The sequence below is a fragment of the Trichoderma breve genome, chromosome 5 (assembly GCF_028502605.1).
Source record: "Trichoderma breve strain T069 chromosome 5, whole genome shotgun sequence".
NCBI lineage: Eukaryota > Fungi > Ascomycota > Sordariomycetes > Hypocreales > Hypocreaceae > Trichoderma > Trichoderma breve.
Genome location: NC_079236.1, coordinates 2,048,994 through 2,073,537, shown reverse-complemented (window position 1 = coordinate 2,073,537; position 24,544 = coordinate 2,048,994). Strand labels below are relative to the sequence as shown.

Genomic DNA, 24,544 nt, shown 5'->3' with positions numbered 1-24,544 from the left:
AATACCCGTATTACTGATGAATGAGCGCGTGATCAACAGCTGTCAAGGGGTGAGCATACTATGATGCCAGCTATCAAGACTGTGCGTTTGATAGGCCGATATCCGGCACAGCCTCCTGTACCCATAATCAAGGCACTTATACGCACAATTCCCCGGTACTTGTGCTAACACAGCAAACAATGTTATTCTTCTGCCGAAGTGTAGACTCCATCTCTTCGACCGAGGGACCCGGTACTACGAAGCATCACTAGGCCGATATGTCCATGCGCAATTTAACCAGCTGGCGTGGTTGGGCTCAGCTCTAGGCGACGTAGTTGCTACCTAATAGGTGAAAATTTTGATATAAAATTTTCTGCAGAGCCCTGATTCATGATGTCTGGCCACACAAAGAAAAAAAGAGAGAGGGAATATATTTTGCCACGCCGGCGGAACTGCATCGATATCTGCCTACCTATTGGAGGTTGATGTGAGCACTTGAATATCCCTATGGAGAAAAGAGTCGATATTTCTCCGGGCGTACTTGCCTTTGGATTGACAGCCCGCTTTTCTGACTGGCTGCTGCCTCCAGGATAACGCGAAGCAACAACGACGCGTGGAAGGCGGCAAACATTCACGGTGGCAATATCATCTTCTCCTTTTTCCTTTTATCCTTCGAAATCCAATTATTTTCTTTCTTTTTTTATGAACCTAAACCTAAAACTTGGAGCTTGAACCTGAAAACCTCAATCATGCAGCTCGTTATCAGAGTCTGTCCGCTAGATGCCCGCATTCACACGGCGTCAAAGAGAAGATCCCAGATCTCTCCTATTCAAAGACCAGCAGCAATCCAAATCGCCTCATAACAACCAAGACATTTACCATGACAAAATGCAACAACAAGATACAGTTGAAAAACCACCAGGGTACGTCTGTCGTGTCCAAACACAAACAATCATGAAAAGAAAGGAAGGCAACAAAGGAGATTAACGTGAATGGAGTAGAGATGCATCTCTGATATATGGCCCTGACCCCGACGCACTGCGATGGGTCAGCTCACCAAAGACACGCAAACCAGTGACATCGATCGTCCTGCCGATCGTATCACCATCATGACACAAATCTCCGGATCTGCAGCAACTGTGACATCCCGCGTCACGTTACTGGGCGCCGTTTTCAGACGACAGCCGAGACGACAACCGATACGGCAGACATAACATCAAATAAGATGTCTGACCACGACTCTCGGATGATACATCTTGGCCCTGCAGCACGGATTTATGAGCGATAACTGGTATGAGATTCGGGACGACCTCGCGGGCGACGTAGCGGGCGAGATCTCACCTCTATAACAGCTCCCCTGTCTATTCTTGAAACCTTCGGCTCAGAGTTGATGCCATTTTTTGGTTGAGGTGCTTCGTGAAAGTTTCTAGCACGCTGGAAGCTTCCTTCGGATATCAAAGCATTTATCCGGAGATGGTCGAGAAAGTCGAAATCAGGACGAACATTAGCGAGGGTTGCCCCTCGGCGATAGTGGCCTGCAATATGATGCATTCTGTCCGTATAGCGGAGCCGGCACTGTTGCTGGGTTTCGGGCTGGGCGTGGAACACGACCTCATCACAAAACCAGCAACAGCTCTTGCTTGGCAGTATCATATCGAGATGGTGGGCCGCAACGTGATCTACCCAGCCATCGATGTCACGGAGATCGAACGTCTCTTCGCAATCGCCATACCAGTAGAATTCGCACGGGAGCCGTCGCCTACGCAGTGGAGAATCACATTAGCGAGTTGGCCCAAGGCAAGAAACATGAAAGGCAACAAGAACATACCCTGGCAAGGCCGACGAAGCGGAGGATGAAGATTCGACGGAGTCGAAGATGGAAGAGCGCCGAGTCTCACCACTGGTGATGGACATAACGAGTGCCTCTGGGCGGCGGCGGCGATGATGCTCAGGAGGAATCGAGACACGGCGGGGTGTCTCTCGACGTGGCTCCAGCTGGAAATCGGAGCTTCCTGTTACCGTGGGACGGATCTTCGTCTCTTTATGCTCCTTCAGGAAATGGGTTATGTCTTCAACAACCAAAGGGATATGTCGTTGTCCCTCCATGCTGAAGGGCCACTGCACGTCTTCTGGAATAGCTCAGCTTGCAGCTATTAGGCCTACCCAGGATCGCTCTCTGGCAATTCAACAAGCGACTCGATGGCCTATTATATCAACAAGCTTCCGTGCTCAAGCAACCTGATGATGGCTGCGATGATCGAAGCTCAGTCGGGATACCACCAGGCAAAATGGATGGGCCGTGATGCTTATGACGCTTGTGCCACAAAAGTTGGGACGGCCTTGTGTGAAAGCGTTTCTAGACACGGCAGCGGATGCCGTCCTGTTGCTCGCAAGAGAAAGAAGAGAAAACCCCGAGGCAGGGGTGGTGGTTGGGGGATTAAAAGTTATTTTTACCACTCTGCGTCTTTTCCCTTTGACAGAGGTGCAGCGAAGGGTGAAAAAGACCTGGGCGTCTTGGTGTTTTAATTTGGGATGCTGCAGACTGTCTGACTGACTCCACCAACCAGCTAACTACTACCTGCTACTAAGGTAGTAGGTATGCAGGTAAAATGCGAGGAGGGTACTCGTACCAAAGTACTCGACGCTTATCGGGCATGAACACAGATCGTCAAACATTGCCAAATGGATGCATGGAAACTATGTGAGAGCGGTGTCGGCCATCCTCCATTGATGGGCGGCGATATAACACTGGTCATCTGAATGCTCGCATACATCTAAAGGCTTGTTGGTGCCAATCTCACTGGCCAACAAGACGGTTCTGAACAATCAGCATGGATGATATGTACACGCTGCCACCAACTTCTTCGTGGGCAGTAAAAAAAATCTTTGGGAGCCGTGACAAGCCGTTAAGCAATTGATATTCAACGAGTTTAGAGCAATGGCTCCTCTCTTCCCTTCCCGCCTCACTAGAACGACCGAGGACGAGCTCAGGTGTCTAATCAGGGCCGCGTCATAAGCCGTCTCGCCGTCAACGAATGAAACGGTAGCTTCACACCGATATACGACGAAGGCTGCCAGGCAATTACGACTTTTATCAAACGGCCGCGTCTCTTGTGGCCAGTGAATTGTAGTAAGCTGGCGGCACGGCGGTAAAGCCACCTTGTTGTACTTCGTTGGCAGGCAAATCAGCGGACGGGGAGCACACCATAGCTGTGAGCGGGTTCCGGGCTACTGAGCCAGGATTATGTCCCCCCAAGTGTTTAGGCGAGCTACGGCGTCCGTTTTTGCTTGACCGTGCCTCGGGCAAAGAAACAAAAACCGCGGGGGGATCAGATCCAGCTCAAATCGTGCGGCTCACTGACCTTAGTGGGGTCCCCGCTGTCTTCTCTGTCTGGGTCCAACCCCGCCAACCCAAGTAAGACCTGGAGCTCTCGATACGATAGGAAAGGTGACGGGGGAATACGCAAAATAGTACAAGTGGCCGTTCTGCTGGGCCTCTCTCCGAAAACCACGGAGCAGCTTCGGAGGTGCCAACGGTGCATGTTGCTCTGTATCGAAGCCCGAAATTGCTGATCGCTCTGCTTTTGGGCTAGCTGTCAGGTTGCCGAATACCTTGTCTTTACTTCCAGCGTAGGCCTGGTGTCTTTCCGGTGACACTCACTCGCTCGCATTCACAAGATTCGCCACGGAAAAAGTAGCTAAAGGGACTCATATGCGGAACAAGTCTAGTGAATTCTTTCTTCTTGGCACCCTGCAGACGCCATTTACACGAATCTGACAAATACGAAGCACAAGAGGTACAGTAGCAACACTTGCTAGTTGCGATTTAGGGCAATGTTGGTGTAGAGTTCCCCCGTCCCAAACACTGACACGCATCATCATGCCTGCACAGCCCATTCCGATAAATTTTCTCGAACAATCAACCAAAGTCCTATTGACTTGATGTAATTCCTGCTGTATGACGCCCTCGTAGGTGTCGGATGACTTATTCCTGTCTGCCTTTTTTGCTTCCCGTGACCTCGAGAGATTAATTAACGTTGTCTGGGGTGGCGAAAAGAGACAATAAGGAAGACATGGGGGTTAAGAGGCTCCGACGAGCTAGAAGCGAGAAGGTTGTACCGTTCAGCCCATCTAAAATAAAAGTGACGTCGCGGATCACTTCCTGGCGAATGCAATTGCTCGCATTCTCCCGTTTCGCTCAAAAGACTCCTCCTTCCAGCTCAAGCTTTGCTCCGTACGGACGGATGCATGTCTTTCCGTAGGCAGACGCAAGATTGGGCACCAACCCACAAGACAAGAACCAGTACCAGTCCGGTCTGAGCGATACATGCCTGTACTGTTGCAACTAGATTTCGACTAGATTCAACTGAAGTCCAGGCACACTTCAACGTTGTATCGTACGAGTATGAGGTTTTGAGTTGTGGATGGTACTGTAACAGATGGGATGGGATGGGCATGGTGGCGGGTCGGCGTCACGGCCCGCCTCCCGTACCTCCGCTCTAGGCTGAGAGCAGCTTGGGGGTCCGGTTCCGCCTCGCACGGAGACACGGAGGGCCTGAGCAACGACGTAATGATGCAGCAAAAATCGCCGGGATCCTTCTTTGAAAAAGCGAAAAGACGGTTTTTTTTTTATCATGGTGTGCTTCGGAGCCTAGATGCCTTTATTTCGTGGGCTGTGCTTTGTAGGAACCACAGGCTACAGTGTTGGAATTTAGTAACGTTTCCTCTTCTCTCTCTGTCTCCTCTCTCTGGTCTATTCTTCCGGGCTACACAAGACCCTCGCCTTGACAATGACGTTGCGGAACTGCATGTGTCCGCCGTTTTCGTCCCCGTGCTTGATGACGCCGGGGAAGACGACGCAGCTAATCTCCCGGTTGGCCAGGTTCTCCTCGTCCTCCTCTCCGCCCATGTCCTCCATGGTGTCCGGCTCGAACAGCACCTGCTGGTGAGGCAGGATGCTGGGCATGTATACCCGCAGTCGGGCCTTTTGCACCACGAGTAGGCGCGCGAGTTCGATGGAGTTTTTGATGAGCACGCGGAGGGCCGAGTCTCGGGCCGTAGCTGAGTTTGCTGCGGGGGCTGATGATGATGATGACGATGATGATGATGGAGAAGTCGTAATGATGCTGTCGAGCAGCTGAGTGATGCGAGATATGACGGCCTCGGCAAACGCGTCTGTGTTATCGTGAAGGTGGTGTGCCTCGCGGCGGAGGAGCGCAAGGGTGGACGAGCGCCATTGGTTTACGACATCGGTCGAGGCTGTTTCTTCATGTTAGCCTTTCTTTTTGTTTCTCCTTCTCTCCTTCTATCTCTCTCTTCCACAGACAAAAGAGGGGGTAGGGGGGTGGACGGACCGCAAAGTGAGGATAGCAGCTGCTCCATCTGCTGAATGTGCTGCGTATCTTGTTCTGATAGGCCAACGTAGTAGGCGTTAAAGACCATCTCGACGAGGATGCTCGAGACGATTGACTGCAGGAGGTGAACCTTTGATGTGTGGATGAGGTCCTCGTACATGGGCACAAGCTGGCTGAGTTCTATGAGCGTGGCGTCACTGGCCTTGGTCAAGTCTGCCTTTCTTGTCAGTCCAATCAACTGCCCTCTTCTTTCCAACAATCGGCATGCATTGAGGGGCATGAGAATTCTTCACTCACCCAGCTTTGCCTTTCGAAAGTTCGTAATGACCCAGTTCTGCAGCCCGTTGCCCAGCTTGGTCATGCCATCCCCAAACACTTCGTCGCTCGTCTGATCATCCGTCCTGGTGCTTGTGCTCACAAAGTCCTTCAAGCCCCTGACCTGGCCCCTCAGCCTCCGGATCTCATCATCTCTCTCCTGCAGCTCGCGCCGGAGAACTTCAACGCCCTGCCGCAACTCCTCCCTCTCGGCCTCGCGCACGTCGACCTCGGCCCGGAGCAGCCTGAGCTCCGTATCGGTGCGCAGGTACTGCTGGTTCAGCGCGCTATGCTTGCCCTGCCAAAAGGTGGCCGTCTCGCTCTCCGTCTGGCTCAGCTTGTCGAGCTCCTGGTGGAACTCGCGCTCCATGATGGCCATTTCGCCTTCTAGGTATGCGATGCGGTCGTCTTTTTCGCGGAGCAGATGGGCCGTTGCGACTGCCTCTGACTGTTGTGCACGGCGTAATTGCTTCGAGACCGGGCTGCCCCCGCCGCCGCTGTTATTACTATTGCTGCTGGCGTTGCTACTGGATACGCCATGCGGACTGGATCCCCTTGCCGTGCTGGAGGAGGATGAGTTGCTGGCTACACCGTCTCTCTCGCGCGCTTTTTCTTTTCGTTTTCGTTCCGCGAGTGTGCCGCTTGCGTTGTGAGAATCGTCTCCGCCCGTCGAGCTCGTATTGACCACGGCCGCGCGAGGCGGCATCACGGGCATATTGTCGGCGTTGCTTGCTGTGCTGCCATGGCGACTTGCATGCGATGCATGTCCAGCTCGCCAGGCGGGCCCGGTGCTGTTGCTGCGCCCGCCTCCGCGGCGCTTATCAGATGGGTTCATGTTTCTCGTATCGTCTCGTCCCGAGTCGCGCCTCGGGTTCGTGTCGGTTCGTCGTCAAGTCGCTGAGATGATGCCAAAGTGGAGGGCTAGACGATGCTGGCTCGGCATGATGGCTGATGCGTCCAGCAGGCCACTTTGGCAGCTTTTGCTTGTTGCTCGCGGCAGGCGACAGGAGATGGCCCGCTCCCCTGATTGCCCACTCTCCCCGACAAAGCGAAAGCAAAGGAAATTAATTCGACGAGCTGGTTTGGTGGCTGCCTGGAAGACCGTGAGATGCCAGGATATGCAACGCCTCCCACAAATCTGCCGAAGAGCTTGTGCAAGGTAGTTGGAGGGGCTGGGCGACAAGGCCGGAGCGGAGCTGCTATTTCGGAGACGGCGCGGGGCGTCCAGTTGGGCTCCATATGTTTCGCTATGCTAAAACACAGCAAAGTAAAATTCGCTACTGCTGGCGAATATCAACATATGGATTTAGTTGGCGAATCAATTAGCCGTGTGCTGAATTCAATATTAAATGAGTTCATTCATCAATCAATGCTGCTTTGCCTTGAAGATTGTCCAAATCGGGATAGCATTTTGGCGTCTAACGACTGTGAGTTGACACTCTGTAAGCCGAGAGGTATAAGTCGATCGCACATGCGCAGAAAGAGATGTAAAACTTCAACACGAGTGTATTGCTAGCACGTCAGGTCCGCAAAGTTATGTCTCAACTTTCGAGAAAAAAGAACCATTCGCTGACAGAGCAAAGATAACTGAGCTTATTCAAGGGTGATATCAATGATGTAAAATCAATTGCTTGCTCGTACGGCTCCATGGACCCATGACACACGGCCATGACCGACATATGCCACCAAACATTGCGCCGTGAGCTACATCAAGGCTCAAACTCAACTTCCGCTTCAACTTCGTATGCCGCATCGTCTGTTCCTGGAATGGGCTTGGCGCCCATTCTACAGAGCGCCACACGAGTGATGGGCATATTTTCGGCCCACAGATAGTCATCGTACCTACTCAACAGGTCGCGTGCATCAATTGTCAGCTTTGCCCTCCTGTTCCCTCTCCCTCTGGGGCCGAGATTGTTTTTGACATATATGGTGTTGAAAATGGTGGCGTGAAGCAATAGCGGGCGGTTTTCGTCAATCATTAATCCAGAGTCTTGGAATGGCTTTTGTAGCTGCTTGCAAAAGTTGTATAAAATGCCTTCAGGGTCCGAAGGAGGTGCGTATAGGACAGCAGCTCTATCTGCTGGCTGTATTGAATGAAGACCTCGTATTGTCAAAGATAGGCCGTTTGTCTTGGAGAGCTGACTGCCATCATTGCTGCCGCCTGACAATGCCAAGACAGCGGCAGATGTGTTAGCATCCTTGGCCAATCTCGTCTCTGCGAGTATTTCTTTCAGCTTTAGGCCCTTGAGTATATCCACTGCCTTTTCTACACCGTCCCTTTTCAGAGACATGACTCCCAGTGTCAGGTGTAGCGTTCCCAAGGGCCGGACGGCGTCGTCCGGCAGGCCGAAGCTCATGGCACTGGTAACGTCGGCCCGGAACGCCGCAAGAGCCGTGGCCAGCTGCACCCCAGCGAGGGGTATGCAGAGGAAATGCGTTGGAGTAAGCTTTGGGGGCATGCTTGCAGTGGGAAGGGGTGCGGCTGCAAGTGGCCGCTGTGAATGGTGGTATCTGCGAGGGGCCAGTGGTAAGGAGCTGTCATATATGATCAATACTTTGGGCTAAATAACAAGGGGTCAACAGTGTAGCGTAAGAATGACGATGCAGTGTAAGGACACAAACGACGCAGTGGGTAAGAAATGCGAAGGAGACACGGAGTAGAAGGCAGTAACATGACTGAGACAACGCAATGCCGGGCCACGACAATGCTTCATCGGGTCCGTTGCAAGGTCGTGAGTGGCGCCGTCATACCCGCATCATATCCGACATCTCGAGTGCGGCCGCCCGGCCAATGGAACCTAGCAAATAGCAGCTTGCCGTGTGTAACGTGAAGCAATGCAGATATCAAATGCTCATCCACTCAGCGCAGACTCGGTGGGACAAAGGCTTTTGTACAACTCATTGCTGTACAGTAAGCTCCGACTCAAGGGCAAATCAACGCCACGACGGCCCAGCCACTAGCCTGGACGCACGGGCTGCAGGCGTGTCTGACTGGTCTGCGCAGATTGAGATTTGCATCTTCAAACAGGTGTCACAGGGTAAGGATGGACATGATGGGCAATGAATGCGATCTGGGCCCCAACCAGGCCTTCTACCCAGCAGACAAGGCCCCTCCATGACTCGAGCTTTGGATATTGGATACAGATCCTGACTAACCCCCACACGCCAATATGTAGAGGGAGTGATGGGTGTTTATGCTTGGTCATTGAATATGGCAACGTACCTGAGTCGTTTGTCGAAGAGAAGCAGACACAAAGATGCAGTGATTGTGTTTTGGATAAAACTGATTTCGATGTCTTTGATTCTCGTCGTACTAAGTTAGATGAATGAGGCAGCCACGTGCATGTGTTGATCAGACTTGCCGATATTAGCCACAGATCTCCACCAGATCGCGCCAAGCTGCATTGGGATGGTGGCACAAACTACGTAATTTGTGAGCACTCGATACGAGAAAAGAGACGCCGCCATTCATCAGTGGCTTTACGCAGTGAAAAGAGAAGAGGAAAAAGGTAAGGGGAGAAAGGGAAAGGGGAGATGAGAAAGAAGGAAATGACAAAATAATATTTTCATTGACGGCAGGCCATCGTGGAGTTCACTTTTTAAATTTGTTGGTATCTCTTCTACGCTACCCCTCTCCTTGTATAGGCTTCTTCTTAGTGTGTAAACCAACTTTTTTGAGCTCCCAAAAAATATCATGATGCTACCATAAACCCATGATTGCGCATGTAAAGACAGCCTTGCGCGTTCCCTATATCCTGCCAAGTTTCAGGCGCCAGCCCACGGACGACTAATACCAAATCTGCGATGGTCGCGGCTCTTGTTGTTGCGGCCACCACGTATAGGTGATGGCATGCGTAAAAAGGAGTCGTGAGCGGACGGTATGAAGAGTATAGAAAGACAAATGCGATGAAAGAGAGAGAGAGAGGTTAAATCGAGGAGCGGGAAACGTGCAATCGTGCATCGTTTCACCCCCCGAATGAGAATGTACAACAGCCTGGAGCAAAAGTGGCTCCTACTGTGAAGGCAGCATCTTGAGCTCTCGCGTTGCTTGGCAGAGTCAAGGCGCGTAGCCTTCAAAAATGTTGTCATAATCCAATTCGAGTGACGACGATTCAAGCACTCTACTCATCCTCATCCTCTTTGTAGAACTTCCTCAGTCCCGTCTCGACTTCTTCGTAGTCAGACTTGACTGCTGTGAGCGCCTCCTTGACGCGTTCGAGGCACACCGCAGCATCTGGCTCCGGAGAGCCGTCGAGGTTCTCCTGCTTGCCATATCTCTGAATCTTTTCGCAGCCGTCTCGGACCTTTATCAACCCCAGTGTCGCAGAGGAGCCTTTCAGGAAATGTCCGAGCTCTGATAGTTTTTCGAGATCCTTATCGCTCCTAGACGAATCGAAGAAATGCAATTGTCAGCATTATGCGAGATGCAATAGCGTAAAGATGGTGAGAAAATTTGTTTGCGTAAATCATAACAAGGGCCATCGAGTCCTATAACAAGGCTGTTGGGAGAGATGCGGGGAAGACATGAGAAGCAAAGAGACAAAGAACAAGTTGGAACGCAGTGCAAGTGATGAGTGGCGGGGTCGACCTACAGGGCCGTGTCCATAGACTCGAACGTCTCCTCGGCTTGCTCAAAGAAGCCAAACACGATGGACGAGCTGAACTCGTTGTCACCGGGCTCGTCCATTTCGAGAATCTGCTTGAAGGTGGTGAGGTCGATAGCATCGCCGAATATGGATTCGAGCTCCTAGATGGACCCGAGCGTTAGCCTGTGCCAAGCCAAGCTCGCGAGCGCAGCGATACCAACCTTGTCGTCGGGGAGCGCCATTGCTAGAGATGCGTCAGGAGCGAAATGTGCGCTTTTCGGCTGCTGAGAGAAGAAGATGGCCACGATGGAGGGGTCGAGCGAGGTTTGGTTTGGAGTGGGGGCCAAGGAGCGTCCGAGGTGAACGGATTTAATAGTTGGAGGAGATGCGACCCACAGGCTGAGCTGGGCGAGCGAGACACAAATGAGGATCTACGGGCGAGTAAATCGGACAGGAGAAGCTGCGCTGCCAGAGCTATACAGGCGAGAAAAGATGCAACCGGTCAGTCAGATGCGAAAGGAAAAAAAAGAAGAAGGGGTGGATAGAGGAAAAGAGCAAAAGGAGAAAAAAAAAAGGACCAGACATGGAGGTTTTTAGCACGACAGGGGATTGCACGCATGAGCTGCGAGGCGAGAGGGGAGCAGTGCAGTGAGGGAGGGGTCTCGGTACATGTGGCAGAACGGCCGACCAGCGGAAGCGAGCGAATGGCCACGATGCCGAGATCTGGGGGGGGATCGTGAAACAAGGCAAGCTGGAGGACATTGACTCACTAATGCGACTGTTGCAGTCAACGAGGGTCACCTCTTTTGCAGGCGGCTGGAGAAGGACACGAGGCCGACACGCGATGCTGAGGGATGTTGAGGTCAGAGTTCAAATTGAGCATCGCTGAGGGGCAGAGGAAGAGAGCTGGAGAGCTTTGGTGCGTGCTGGTGCTGGTACAGGGAATACAGGGAATACCAGCGCGGTACAGGTACAGGTACATGTACCTTCTGGAGAACCACCCGACCCAACCTCACATCAGTCCTCAACTCGCACTAACCGGACAGGCATCGGTCGAGCACGTCTACAGACTGGAACTACGACAGTCGGGTGCTTAGGCCACACAAGGCGGTACTATGGCAATATGGCTAGCGGGTAACGCTACGAGCTCCGCGTTATTGCAAATGTACAACTTCCTTCGCTCTAACAAAGTACCTACCTTAGTAGCTGGATGATGCTGGTGAGATTATATCAGCCCGATACTACCTCCCTACCTGTATATGTAAGTGCTACTATAGTAGGCGGATTACTTTTTTATTTTTATTTTTACTTTATAATCTTTACTCCCTTTTTTGGTCCTTTTTTTGCTTTATCCTCAACTAGGAAGCGGAGGATGGTGGCAATGAAAGGTAAGCTTGCAGCCATCGTGGGTAAATTGGCGATTGGGTGACCAGAAGTCACTCAACTGCCTGATCCCCCTCAGCCAAGGCGCGGCCTTGTGCGCTGCGAGCAATTTACCTGAGGGAATTGGCATGGACGAAAAATTTTCTCGTCCAGTCTCTTTTCCTTGTTATTTCTATATCAAGCCAGAGCATGACCGGGAGTAGATGGGAGGGGCGCACATGATTGGATGACGCCGCCACCCTCTGCATGTTTTCTCTTTTCTCCTGCGCGATGCCCAAGCGGCGCTCCCACAGGCCGCTGATGCAGCTTGAGCACACAGAGTCAAGCCCAGTGCTAGTAATAGCCGTCTCTCCGGGCTCTTGTCACTGGCCCATCCAGCTGATGGCACAGAAGGGGGCCAGGGCCGGCTTGCAGGGGGTTGAAGCAATTCAGGCCGCTGAAGGGGGAGATGCACGTACTAACACGCAGCTGAGCCCAGTTTAGCTTAAGCTGATGCACGCGCGCATGGCCAGAGCTGTTTATCTGCGCCAAAGACGTCAGTGGGGGGAGGGGCACTGACGTCTGTGTCTGCCTTTGTCACAGCGGGCCGCATAGTGGGGTTGCAAGCCTGAAGATTTCGAACTTGTGTGGTTGGAGTGCGCAGCAAGGATCGGGTGTCGAGGAAGTACAAGTACCTGGTGTGGGCGTACAAGCAGAGCCTGCGCATACAGCAACACCATGTGGTGGTTACATTAGCTCGTGTACGGAGTACCAAACGGCGTGTTTTTTGTTTTGCTTCGTTTCTTTTTTTTCACTCTCCCTTGCTTGTGTTCTTGTTGCAGGCGGCGGTAGCCTCTCGCATTCATTCACGGAGTCGGGCGAATGTCCATCGGCTGTTTGTGGCACTGTCATCACATCACCGCCCATCGCGAGAATCTCGGCAGGCGGCGCCAAAAGATGATGGATTATGCTGGGGTCCCGCTTCTCTCGTTGTGGTTACTGTGCTACCTAGTAGCCAGGACATTAGTAGTATATGTTTATAATCAATAGTACTGCTGGCATGTTCGGAGCGCCGCTTGGACGGGAAATGGCGCGATATCATCTCTCACCCAAGCACAAGGACATCTAGACTCGGGTAAGTAAGTGGTAGAGCAAACCCGCTGCCGCGCCGTCGCAGCTTAGCTCAACTCACCACTCAAACAGGCAACGGGGAGACACCTCCGTATGCTGGCGGAAAGCAAAAATCCCCACACGAGTCTGGGAATGATTCTCCCCCTCTTGTGGTTCTCTCCGGGAAGTGTCCTGTGCTCAGTCATGCAGACTTGGGTACTAGGTCGAGATGCCGCAGCCGGGGTCCCGCGTGAAACCCAGGCACAAGCATCCAATCCATTTAAATCCGCCGGTGACTGGGAAGGCCAAGGGCCAGCCTTCCGTAAAGCTAATTTGACGCACAAGTTCTCCGTGCAGGGGAGACTGGAGGGAGTCGAATCAGGAGCAGAGGAACAAATGAGGGTTTGGAAAATGAAAAAATAAGATGGAGGGGTGGGCATGGAGGGGGGCTCCTGGGGAGCACAGGAGGCAAGCAAGGAATGAAACAATTCCACATGTGTGAGCGGGAAAAAAAAAGAGAAGAAAGAAGCAGGTGGGTGAAGAGTTGTGCGAGAGGGAGGGGAGGGGAAGTTTATTGCTGCCAGATTGAGGCATCCCACATGCTGTGTGTGTACTCGTACATGAAAGATAAGGTCACTGCAAGTAAAGTAGGCGCATTCGGCAAATGGTCGTGAGGACTCGACATGAGAGACGAGGAATGGATATTCTAATAGAGGCCCAGTACACAGTTGCCTAGGCGATGTGTAGATAGAGGTAGGGACTTGGCATCGTTTGGGTCTCTGGGAGTTTTGGATGCATCAGATAGTAGACTAGAGCCCGTACAGATGGAGTCGAAATTTGACCGCTTCAGCCTCCTACGCCTGCCACTGATGGCTTCCCGAGCTGATGGCACCTATTACGTCTATGGCTGCAGGGGGTTCGTGAAAGCGGGAGGTGGTTACATCATTTTGCAAGGCCCCCCCTCCCTCCAGGATGGATATGGCGGTTCTAGATTCCCAGCAGCGCAAATCCGCGCTGATGCCGCGCTTGAGTCGAGCCTGGGGTTTGTCACCGACGGCGGAGTTCATCGGTGCTGGTATTTGTGTGTACAGCACTCCGTACTAAGGTGCTAATATTGAAGTGGTGAGGCGTGTACGGAGTGCATTCCGAAGAAGGCGTTGGAAGGAGTAGAAGAAGAGGCGTGCAAGACGTCAATACACATTGATACCTTAAGTCTAGTACCGGCCTTACTCATTCATGGGACCGCGTAAAAGAGCTTCAGTGGTTGGTGCCGCGGTCTGTTTCAAGGTACCTGTACCCCATATGGGTAATGCTGCTACAGTGATACCCAACTCAACATCTCTGGGCATCCAATAATGCCTGATGGTGCATCCAAGACGCACTCCATGATATCTACTGCAACTGTACATGGATCAGCATTGAATTTACAAACCTGAGGTAGTATCTGCGGTCCACTGATGTGTAGGTACAGTAAGCAACACAGCTGCAGTGGAAATCATACCGCAAGGTTCCAGCCCAGTATAAGCACTTTGCACAACGGAGCCAAGCCCGACTACTTGTAAGTACCTTACCTGTACCGAATACTGTTCTCTACCTTGATCTTAGAAGTGAATTACTATAGCCATTTGAGCTTCTTTCAGGGGATTCTAGAATCAACGGTTGCTATCTCCGCACATGCTCATACATGAATACCGGGATACTATAGAGATTAGGGGTTCACTCACATGAGGTGCTTAACAAAAAGAAATGTACACACCACCTTGCCCTTGTCCAGAGACCTCCAGCCTTTGTACCGGTACTACTGTCTGTAAGCCATCCCAGCTGCCCACATCAAGCTTCCCACACTAGCGGGGCTCGTGACTCCCACCTCAACCACGGATGCTTGTACTCGTATGTAGGAGCCGCCTTGGTCCTTGCTAAACTTCCGACGTCCATCAAGATGCCATTGGATTGCCAGATCCTAGCCGACGCCGGTCGAGAAAAGTTACGGGGGTAGCACCAGCAGCTGAGCCAAATGCTGCTTAGCACGAGAGTGCGTGTATATGCAATCTTCTGGTAGCGAAACCCCTTATTATGCCGTTCTCCTGGAGGGGGTTAAAACAGCCCAGCTCCGAGAGTCCGAAGATCCACGGCTCACGCAATAGCCCACAGTTTGCGCCCAAGCAAAACCGCTAGGCCCTACGAGGGCCGCTGGGAAGCGTCACGTTGTAGCCATGGACACGACATGAGTGTCCTGGGAAGCCTCGAGCTCAGACAATCAATCAACCAAGGCCGCGTTTTGAGGAGGGAGCGGCAATCCTGCGCAAAGAGGCGCATCCCAACCGCCGTGGCGTCGTCAACGGGGCGAAACAACGTCCGCAACTGCTTAACGAAATATCCTTGAAGCCAGTATCCGGCTTGGCATGCCGTTCGTTTCTGTCTATCAGTGTTCTAGACTTTCAGCGTCGTGTAGTTGTGCTTAACAGGGCGATGATCGGCAGCCCCCAGCACACGCCTCTTGACCACCGAGTGACATGGACGGTGTTTAGCGACTCAGTTATGATGTTGTGGCATCAGAGAGCACCGCGGCCGGGTCTCACGTTGGCAACCCGCGGCGCAGGGCGAAGGACTGGCGCTGGCGAAGCAAGGATGGCGGGAGTCGCGCGAAGCAACCCGCCAGGCAGCTGACTTGAGCCGGTCTTGATATGGTAGGGCCGGCCAGCGCCGACGAGCAACGACTAGGGAATCCTTTGGAATCGTATCACTCAGGATGACCAACGCATGATGACCCAATCTGGCCAGGCAACCTCCACTGACCGCCCTGATACGAAAAGGGAGGGAAGCCAGAGAGGTCCATGGCAGCCAGCAGAACACATGCACCCTTTAGCCATGGAGAGGCAAGAAATGAAATCGCCGTCTCCACGAGTTGCAAGCCTAGTCACTGGAGCATGATGCAGCTTTCCAGTGTCTGTTGGCTCTCAACGCGGTTAAAAAGGGAGACCTTAGTAGCTTTCAGGGTTTAAGCTTAAAGGAGGCTTCATGCTTCAATGCTTAGTCGTATCCAGCTCAGAGCCGTTCTGCCAGATTTATAAGAATTAGCATGTCACTGGACAAAAGCTACATTTCTGCCAACTACCGTATCATTAGAGACAACATGGCATTCCGATATTTGGCCCAAATGTTTGACATTTCTACTCTTCACCGTATGTAGTAAGCCTGACTTGCATGTCTCCTGCATGCTACCGCTACTAAGCAACTCAATTGCGAACTGTTTGAAACATCTTGCCAAACGTAGAAACGCAGCCCTAACTCGACTATTGATTATATTGTTTGTTATTAAAAAAAAATTACAACACAACAGGATCTTGGAGTGATGACACTCAGGGTACGGACAACTCGCCATACGTTGGGTCGAGATCGATGCTAAGGGCTTTGTGAAGAGAAGCTCGGCTTTTTCGTCGGGACTTTCATCGGGACTTTCATCATGTCGGAAACGAAGATAAAAGCAATACCTCTACTCGCAAACCTTTCTAATTAAACCTAACGAAAGCATAGTGTAATGTATTGTTACTACGCTTTATTTCTGATGGCTGGCGAGGGGCAGAAAAGCAAGTGTGTCTAAGATGGAGTTGCGGATGTCTTTGAAGAAGCAGCAGATTATCTAGAGCAAAGTCTTCTTTCCAACGGCGCTTGATCGTATTGGGTCATCTCATTATTCGTTACCATTCTGTTCCCTTTTCCATTCATTCAGCTGCCCAAGCATACTTTGGGCAGCTTCAACAAGATCACGATTCTCTTCGTCACTTGCCTCGTCACTTGCCTCGGAGCTGGCCAGCAACAATAGCTCAGGCTCCAGCTTCTCCCACAGCACCCCAACAGGCACACTCTCTCTTACAAAATCGAGAAGATGCAGCAGCCACTCTGGATCATCATCTCGGTAGTCTGCGATAATCTCCTTGATCGGGTCAACTGCCACTTCGGGAAAGCGAGCCAGCTGCTTCACACAGCCCGAATAAGGCGGCCAGTTGTAGTCGGCAAGCCAGCCGAGCAGATCCCTGGCATGGGGCTTCATCTGTTGCGCCGTATGTACTCTCTCAGAAAGACTTCGCTCTGCCATGTAGTCCATCTTGTGCTCGGGCGCCCATGTCAACTCGGGGAAGTCGATGAACTTGATTGCATCTTTTGCCCGGTTTGTCAAAGACGGCAGGGAAACCCCTGAAGGACTGTATGCGGTATTGGCAGCCAGAGCCTCTATGCCGGACCTGTAGAGTCGCAATGTTGCGAGGGGAAGATCGCTAAGGATGCTGTCGAGACCGGCGCAGGCAGTGTAAAAGTCACCGCTGGAATTGACGGGCTTGGATAGGACTGAGCTGATGCCTTGAATGACTAATGGGTCTTGAGCACGCGCAATGAGGATATCGCGAGCCTTTGTTGATGAGACCCGGTCAGCATCTTCTGCTGCTGCGCTATTGCTCGGTGTTGTACCGATCCAATGAAGAACACAGTCGAGAGACCCGCTGCCAATGGCCTCGTCCAGGGTCTCTCTACTCCACCCGGCGTCTGTTTGCTGCATAGCACTTATGTTCAAGTTTGTAGTAATAGCAGCGATACTCCTGGTATGGCCTCGAGGAATATGCGCGCGGGGGATGTTGCATCTGCATCTGTGCATGTAGTGTGTACTCGTACAAGTAAGTATAAGCACTCCTCCTGGCCCTCTGGGCTGCCGGGTAAGCGGCGATGGTGGGAGTCACGCAGCCCTTCGGGAGATGTGCGCCGAAGCCGACCTGGACTTTGGCCATGGCAGAGACAGCACACTTGCACTTAGACTTGCCAGTCTATGGTGTTGCCGTTGCCATGTGGAACCACGTTTTTGTCGCTGGCCGTCTCACCTTGATTTGATCTGTTTTTCCTCGCTTCATAAAGCACGCATCAGCCAGCATAGCATCGTCTGATTCGGCTCATGCAGGTGGATCTTCGACATGCCGATAATGCAATTAGACCAGTGTACTGTACACAGGTACGAGGACGGCTCAGCGATCTGTTTGGCTCATCCTATCCTATGGATGGATCAGCCTTTTTCTCCCGCTCTTCGCTTTGACGCCTAACCCAACACAGGCGCTGCGCTGATCCCCGTTGCTGCAATTCTACTCTTGGGAGAAGGAAGTGGGAAAAGGAAAAGAGGACGGACGACAAAGCATCCAGTTCATGATGGAATCGACCGCGCCTGCGCACCCTCAACCCCCTCTTCATCCTCATCCTCACCCTCACCCTCATCCCGACATATGGAGACACACGGGCGACGACGACTCGACGCTGCTGGACGATCTGGACCATGAGCCCAAGGTGCTCAAGTGGTATCGCGACTGGGACGAGTGGCGGCGCGACATCCAGCCCTATGTCGACGTCTTCATCTGGCGATACATGTGGTCCGACAAGGCGGTTGACGACCTGCGTGCGTGCCCAATCCCGCCTCAGGTGCAGCAGTTCAATCCTCATGCCAGAGACGTGTCGGAGCTCACCAAGGACGAGTTTGGCCTCTACCATAACCAGAATAAGATCTACTACTCCAAGAAGCAGGAGTATGACCGCCAAAACGAAATGGTCGACAAGACCAAGGCGCTGATCCTGCGTACCATCGTCCCGGCCAAGGCAGAACTGCTCGACGAGAAGCAGTCACTACGCGAATGGATAGCGATCCTGAAAGCGACGACGGCCCCGACGTATCGCCAGCGCATCGAGATTGAGCGGAGCCACTACAACGGCGTGCTGGAGCGCTTCGACCTTGACAACAACGAGGCGGATTGGGCTCATGAGTGGTACAGCGCCGTGACGAGATGCCACAAGCTCAACTTTCCGGAGACGCACTGCGGCACCTGGCTGCGTGATCTGGCCGACTGCATCCTGCCCTTTTCGCCGCCGCTGTTTGACAAGTTTATGATGGGGGCCGACAGGCTGGACCTTGCCGCCATTGAGTGGAAGACGGAGGCTGAGGAGGCTATTGCTTTTAAAAAGACGCACAAGTGCAGTAACAGCAGTAGCAGCAACAGTAGCAGCAGCAACAACAACACCAACGCCAATAATCGACAGGAAGCAGAAGCTCCGAGCGAGATTAGAAGCAGCACTGACGTGGCATCTGCCGGACGCATACAAGCAGAACCTTCGGACGAAAAAGAAGTGGTGGAGCTAGATGCTACTTCGCCGGGCGAAGAGGACCGCCTGTGGACGTTTCTAGAGGTGTACCGAGAGATTCGCGATCTTGAATTTTCCGGGTCAGAAGCAGACGTGGCCATCAACGACGCAGCCTCTGTCAAAGACTCGGAGTCGCCGCTGTGTCCCGCCTGTAACCTCAAGGGCCACGAGCTGCGACACTGCTGGTACGCCTTCGAGGAGCGCCGGCCGCGGGGCGTGATGCTGAGCCGGGCTCGCATGAGGCGGGTGGAGAAGGCGATCCGGACGGACAAGAACCTGGAGCAGAGAGTGGACGACATTTATACGGCGTTTACCGGGGGCCGGTTTTACCAGCGGCAGTTGATGCTGGGCTCGACGCAGTCTGCTTGGTAAAAGGCAATTTTTGAATTCCTATCTCTTTATGCTTTCCTTTTTCCTTTTTACTATATATAATTGGATGTTGAGAATGAGTTGATGAACAGACAGACAGATAGATAGCACTATGATGTATGATATACGAAACTTGAGCGGGATTTAGGAAGCGATGGATTTTTTTTTCCAACATGATTCGAATTTACCTACCTATACAGCGGAATGGAAACACATTTTTATCTTTATATTACTCCCCACGTTTCTTTTTCTTTTCTACCACGACGTGGCCCATCAATTCTCGAAGTTCGCTGATGGATGCCAATTTTGATCATTCATGGAAAGCTCTACAAGTATATGAAGAGCTGATGAAAATAGTCCTCGAGCTTACATACATAAACATCCCGACGTTTGCTCACAACGCCATGACCTAGACTGCTATATAAACCAGACGCCGGTACCAATACCGATGCATATACAAGTACAAATCCCAACATCAATACAGAGCCCAAACGCCAACACATATACTGGTACAGATAAAAATACAGCAAGATGCGCATCTCCAGTTACCTTGGACTATACCTCACCGAACTGGTCTCAACCGTCATCGTCGGAATTCCCCTTTGAGAATCTTCCATATCGAACTTCGAGAAGCAGCAAGATCTGCCATCCGAGCAACACGCCCCTTTGTCGTTCGAGAAGCAGCACCCATTCGTATCGGAACAGCAGCATCCCTCACGGTCGCTGCAGAAGAAACCCCCGCGATCCCCCCAGCAGCACCCGTCGCGATCAGAGCACACGACGCCGCCGCGGCTCGAGTAGCAGCACCCCTCGGAGTCGGAGCAGAAGCAGCCGGAGCCGTCGGCGGGGTGGCTCTGGCCCCAGTGGTCGTAGCGGTCGAGGCTGGCGCTCATGGGGGTTGTGAGGAGGTAGCCTGTGGTGTTGATGCTGGTGCGGCCGTCGCGGCCGGCGATGAGGGATGGTAGGGAGGAGTTGCTGTTGGAGGCGTGTTGGGAGGAGCGGACGGCGACGCGGATGTGTGCGTCGCTTGGTCTGCGGCTGTTTGTTGGGGGGCGAAGGGGGTTTAGGAGATCATGTCAGTCTTCATATTTCTATGCCGTGAGAGGGGACAGATACGATCTCTCTGTTTCTCTCTCCTTTCCTTTGCCGAATACAATACATATGTTGTGTAACACTGAGATAGCTAAGAGATTGGGGGATTTACAGGGTGGACGCCTCGTATGAAGGCGGGAGATCGATATTGTCGTCGGCCCGGAGTAGACGGCCGACATCGCGAGGCCGGGGAGGAAGAAGCGGAGGCGGAGGCGACGGAGCCCCGGCTCTCCTCGGGACGAACTTGTCGCTGTTCACAGCATTCATTGAAAAATGATCCAATACGAGATATGATTAAATGAAAGTAAAAGGAAGAAGAGAAGAGGTAAAAAAGAGGAAGAGCCGGGATTGAGAACATATGACATAGAGGGAAACGAGAATTAAACTTCGACAGCAATGACCCCACGGAACCGGGAGCTCGGGAGCTGCGTGCGTGGCGTGGCGAGAATGCTGGAGCCAAGACGGGAGGCTAAGCTCGTTTTCGTTTTTTCGGGGTATCACACATGTTTGCTGACGAGATAACAAAAACATCTCCAGAAAAAAAAAAAGCCACCATCTATGTAATCAAGCCTTTGTCCGTGGTGTTGAAGGGGGGAATGTTGAACCTCGGTTTGTGTGGCGGTGGGCGTCGTCAGCTGGGCTGAGCTGAGGTCAAGATGGAATGACATTTGATGCGGCATGATTGACGGAGAGTTTATTAATTTTTTGGGTGACTGATGTGGTGATGATGGCTCTTTAATGGGAATGGACATTTAAACGATTCTAATCTCATGAATGCCATCTCTATATGTACTTTCATTGTGCGTATCCTGTCTCGTCCAAGATCAACCAAATCGGCCGGACATTGTCAAGATCGGGTGGCGAGATCCGGGATCCACAGCGACAGCCTAGTTATACGGAGTAAAATGGAGCGGCACTAATTCAATTGTTGCTAAAAGTATCAAAAGCCTCCAAACACGATGGATATCAAGATCCAGCCATCAAAACAACGCCGTGTTGCTGTCGTCGGGTGTCACGACATGCCCCAGACTCCATCCGTGTGTACATGCACTACCGAAACGACAATGTTCCTCCTCCTGAAAACTCCCAACCTGTACCCATGAATGATATCCCTGCCATGTACCAAAAATAATTAAAAAAGGAAAAATGTACAAAAACTTGCAACAATGTCCGAAAGCCAATACAACCCCAACCCTGGCACCTTTTCTTATGCACATGTGCCTGTACCCTGCTCACCGCAAAAACAGTCGCTGCTGCCATGGTTTATACTTGCAGCCGTGATACCGAAATGGACGGCTCAGGCCGACTTGGCGGTGCTTTCAGCCCAACGCTTGACGTAACGGTTGAAAAGGCAGATTCGTCGGGAATGATGCTCCTCCTTCTTGCGATGATGCGGCCGTCATCAGCGGCAACTGTGCCCAACGGCAGTGCGGCGGCGCCAACGGCCGGAGTGTCGATGAGGGCGAGGCCCCTGTTGCGGCGCATGTACTGAGAGAGTTCGACGAGGCGGTTCAGGACACTGAACTCCATCTTCAGCTTGATGCTGTAGACGAACGGCTTCCACGCCGTCTGGAGGTCGTAGTGGTTGGTATACTGCAGAATCAGGATGCTGACGTCGAGGGCGATGATGACAAAGTTGATGAGGATGAGATGCACCATGGTGGTCCGGTTTGCGCCCGTCACGAGCCCCCTGTAGCTGCGCAGGATCTTGTACGTCTCGCGGATGTACAGCACCGAGATGATGACCTCTTGGATGAAGAAGACGGTCAACTCGATCCTCTCAAAGATAAAGTACGGCACCTGGTATTGCGCAGCGCTTGGCGAGTTGCAGAGAAACAGCAACACGGTAGTGGGCACCAGCAGCCAGACGGAATTGACAATGATCATGATGAGGATGCCACGAATCAGCCCTTCGCGAGGCAGGATGATGTGCAGCCGCGAGTATAGCACAAGTGATTGGCCCGTGACCATGGCCGCCCAACCGACGATGCCCAGCGCGGAGTAGACGTATGTCGACAACGACAGCGAGGTGCCCATGCTACGCAGCAGGAATCCCACGGCGTTGAGGGCGATGCCGCAGGTGGCCACGAGAAAACTCCAGCAGTAGAGGCCGCGGAAGCGCTTGAAGGTGACGGCGATGTGGCAGACGAGCTCGCCGACGTTGTAGAGCGCCAGGCTGAAGAAGACGTACATGACGATGTGCGTCAGCTCGTCGTGGACGCGGCCCTGCGACACGAGGTTGCCTGCCATGGCCATTTGTCGATGATTCTGATTCGGGGCGGAGGAGAGGCGGGAGAAGCGAGTGGCTGAGATGTAGATGTGCGGTTTGGGCGACGCTCTGCCGGTGTCAACAGCATGTTAATGCTGACTTGGCGGGCATCAAGGCTTTTGTTTCCTTCGACTTTTTTACTTTGGCGAGACTCGTTTTGACGACCGAACTGGAATAGAAGATATGGAGGAGAGCGAGATGAAAGTGATCGAAAAAGACTGACGAAAACCACGTCCCGACAGGATGTAGGAAATGATGGCGTAAGGGAAACTTGAAAGCACCAGCAGCTACAGCCCCTATATACGGAATAGATGAATAGATGGAGATGTAGGATGGAAAAGGGCGATTATCAGATGTGATTCTTTTACAAACCAGCAAAGAGGGAAGCAAGAGAGTGTAAGAGGAGAAGTCAAGGGAAAGGCAAATCGGCGATACAGATCGAGAAGCCTAAGACAAGACACGGAGCTTGTGCAAGACCAACGACCCGCGGCACCGGGAGGTCCAATACCGGCATCACTACACTTTTTTGATTTGATGCTTGCATATGCATGTTCATGTACAGGTGCATGTACGCACTACGAAACATTGGCCTGGGAGGGCCGTTTTATGCTTATACTTGCAGGTCTCGGACTGTCTGGAGCAATGAGACCAGACCAGCCACACAGTCCGCTGGTCACTTGTCACAAGAGATTTCGGGAGGGCATTGACCATTTTTTGCCTGCAGCCTTGGGGGGGTCTAAAAAGAGGCGAATCAAGGCGGGATAAAAAAGCAAGATTGCAAGCTCCAAGTAGTGCCGAATTGGTCCATCCATGGGTGATGCTGAAGCGAGACTATATTGCATGTGGTTGGCGCGCTGGGAAGTGAACCTTGCATCATATTCATGGGGGGGCTCCACGAAAGTCAATGCCTTGGATGGACTTGATTTGATGCTTTGTTTTTTTAACGGTACGAGTGGCCCGACGATTGATATCCACTTGATGGAGACGGGGGAGACATACGTGTAAAAGGTGGACATGGACATGCATGTAAATTTGCCATCGCAAGGCATGGGGATCATGGCACGCACGACCCGAGCTCAGCTTTGAAGAGAGGGCGATTACAGTAAAGGCTTCACCGCATCCTTGGCCTTGGGTTGCGTGACCCCCCTTAGTACCTACATGTTACGAGTATGAAAACCGGTATAAAAGATGGGAAGACGACAAAAAGCAAAAATAAAACAATAATTGTGATACATGTCTAGGTCGGCAGGCTTAAGCGAGCCATCATGGTTTAAAGGTGCGGGAGACCAACAGCGGCAGTGGAGCTGATTGGATAGGCTGAATATAGCATAAAAAGCAAAGGAAAACTGTTGAAAAAAAGCAAAGAGAAAAAACAGCTAGGAATAAATCGTAAGAGCCGCAGAATGGGCCGATTATCATGTCCCGATGTTTTTGCAAATATTCCGTCCAATCTTTGATGCTGGACCAAAAAAACAACACATACACACACCAACCCTGGTCTACCTACCTAGGTATGCTATGCCTGCTCTTTGCTTTTTTCCTCACCTTCCAAATCATTTTTCATCTCTTTTCTTTTTTTGGACTCTCAACTCAGCTGTAAGGGAGACAAGGGTACTCGGAGTTAAAAAGCAGCCCGCGGTGAGTCAAATGCAAGGGTTGAATTCTTGGGTTGGAAAAAAGGAATGCACAGCACAGCACATGCTGCATGTGAGTTGAGTGGTGCTGTATATTTGATACGCCTTCTTGTTGATGCACCGCTACGTGTGTAGACGAGACTTGCACGATTCATCACACGCCTTATTTAGCTGCAGTAGTTTTAAAACTGAACTCAGGTTGTTGCCCATCAATACCAACAGAGAAGAAGAAGACCAAAAATAAAAAAAACCAATACCCAAATAAAAAGTAGAAAAATATTTACCTAGGTCACGGTGAAAGCTGAA

At 52.0% G+C, this 24,544-nt stretch overlaps 8 protein-coding genes across 8 annotated transcripts; 1 reads left to right on the top strand and 7 right to left on the bottom strand.

Moving 5' to 3' along the window:
• Positions 1-1,254: 1,254 nt before the first annotated feature.
• T069G_08307 (uncharacterized protein) lies at positions 1,255-2,085 on the bottom strand (the record flags this gene model as incomplete). The annotated part of the gene is made up of 2 exons (XM_056175517.1): positions 1,255-1,738; positions 1,808-2,085. The coding sequence occupies 2 exons, from the start codon at positions 2,083-2,085 to the stop codon at positions 1,255-1,257; spliced, it is 762 nt and encodes a 253-aa protein (XP_056026466.1).
• Positions 2,086-4,732: 2,647 nt separating this feature from the next.
• Positions 4,733-6,363, bottom strand: T069G_08306 (uncharacterized protein; the record flags this gene model as incomplete). Its single annotated transcript, XM_056175516.1, has 4 exons — positions 4,733-5,238; positions 5,334-5,546; positions 5,631-6,056; positions 6,156-6,363. The coding sequence occupies 4 exons, from the start codon at positions 6,361-6,363 to the stop codon at positions 4,733-4,735; spliced, it is 1,353 nt and encodes a 450-aa protein (XP_056026465.1).
• A 994-nt stretch (positions 6,364-7,357) lies between these two features.
• T069G_08305 (AKAP7 2'5' RNA ligase-like domain-containing protein) lies at positions 7,358-8,107 on the bottom strand (the record flags this gene model as incomplete). The annotated part of the gene is made up of 1 exon (XM_056175515.1): positions 7,358-8,107. The coding sequence occupies one exon, from the start codon at positions 8,105-8,107 to the stop codon at positions 7,358-7,360; it is 750 nt and encodes a 249-aa protein (XP_056026464.1).
• Positions 8,108-9,769: 1,662 nt separating this feature from the next.
• T069G_08304 (hpt domain-containing protein) lies at positions 9,770-10,476 on the bottom strand (the record flags this gene model as incomplete). Its single annotated transcript, XM_056175514.1, has 3 exons — positions 9,770-10,031; positions 10,241-10,395; positions 10,456-10,476. The coding sequence occupies 3 exons, from the start codon at positions 10,474-10,476 to the stop codon at positions 9,770-9,772; spliced, it is 438 nt and encodes a 145-aa protein (XP_056026463.1).
• Positions 10,477-16,397: 5,921 nt separating this feature from the next.
• Positions 16,398-17,484, bottom strand: T069G_08303 (uncharacterized protein; the record flags this gene model as incomplete). Its single annotated transcript, XM_056175513.1, has 2 exons — positions 16,398-17,298; positions 17,372-17,484. The coding sequence occupies 2 exons, from the start codon at positions 17,482-17,484 to the stop codon at positions 16,398-16,400; spliced, it is 1,014 nt and encodes a 337-aa protein (XP_056026462.1).
• A 409-nt stretch (positions 17,485-17,893) lies between these two features.
• Positions 17,894-19,246, top strand: T069G_08302 (uncharacterized protein; the record flags this gene model as incomplete). The annotated part of the gene is made up of 1 exon (XM_056175512.1): positions 17,894-19,246. One exon carries the CDS (start codon positions 17,894-17,896, stop codon positions 19,244-19,246), a length of 1,353 nt encoding a protein of 450 aa, XP_056026461.1.
• A 573-nt stretch (positions 19,247-19,819) lies between these two features.
• T069G_08301 (uncharacterized protein) lies at positions 19,820-20,602 on the bottom strand (the record flags this gene model as incomplete). Its single annotated transcript, XM_056175511.1, has 3 exons — positions 19,820-19,907; positions 20,003-20,281; positions 20,448-20,602. 3 exons carry the CDS (start codon positions 20,600-20,602, stop codon positions 19,820-19,822), a joined length of 522 nt encoding a protein of 173 aa, XP_056026460.1.
• Positions 20,603-21,598: 996 nt separating this feature from the next.
• T069G_08300 (uncharacterized protein) lies at positions 21,599-22,591 on the bottom strand (the record flags this gene model as incomplete). The annotated part of the gene is made up of 1 exon (XM_056175510.1): positions 21,599-22,591. The coding sequence occupies one exon, from the start codon at positions 22,589-22,591 to the stop codon at positions 21,599-21,601; it is 993 nt and encodes a 330-aa protein (XP_056026459.1).
• Positions 22,592-24,544: the final 1,953 nt, after the last annotated feature.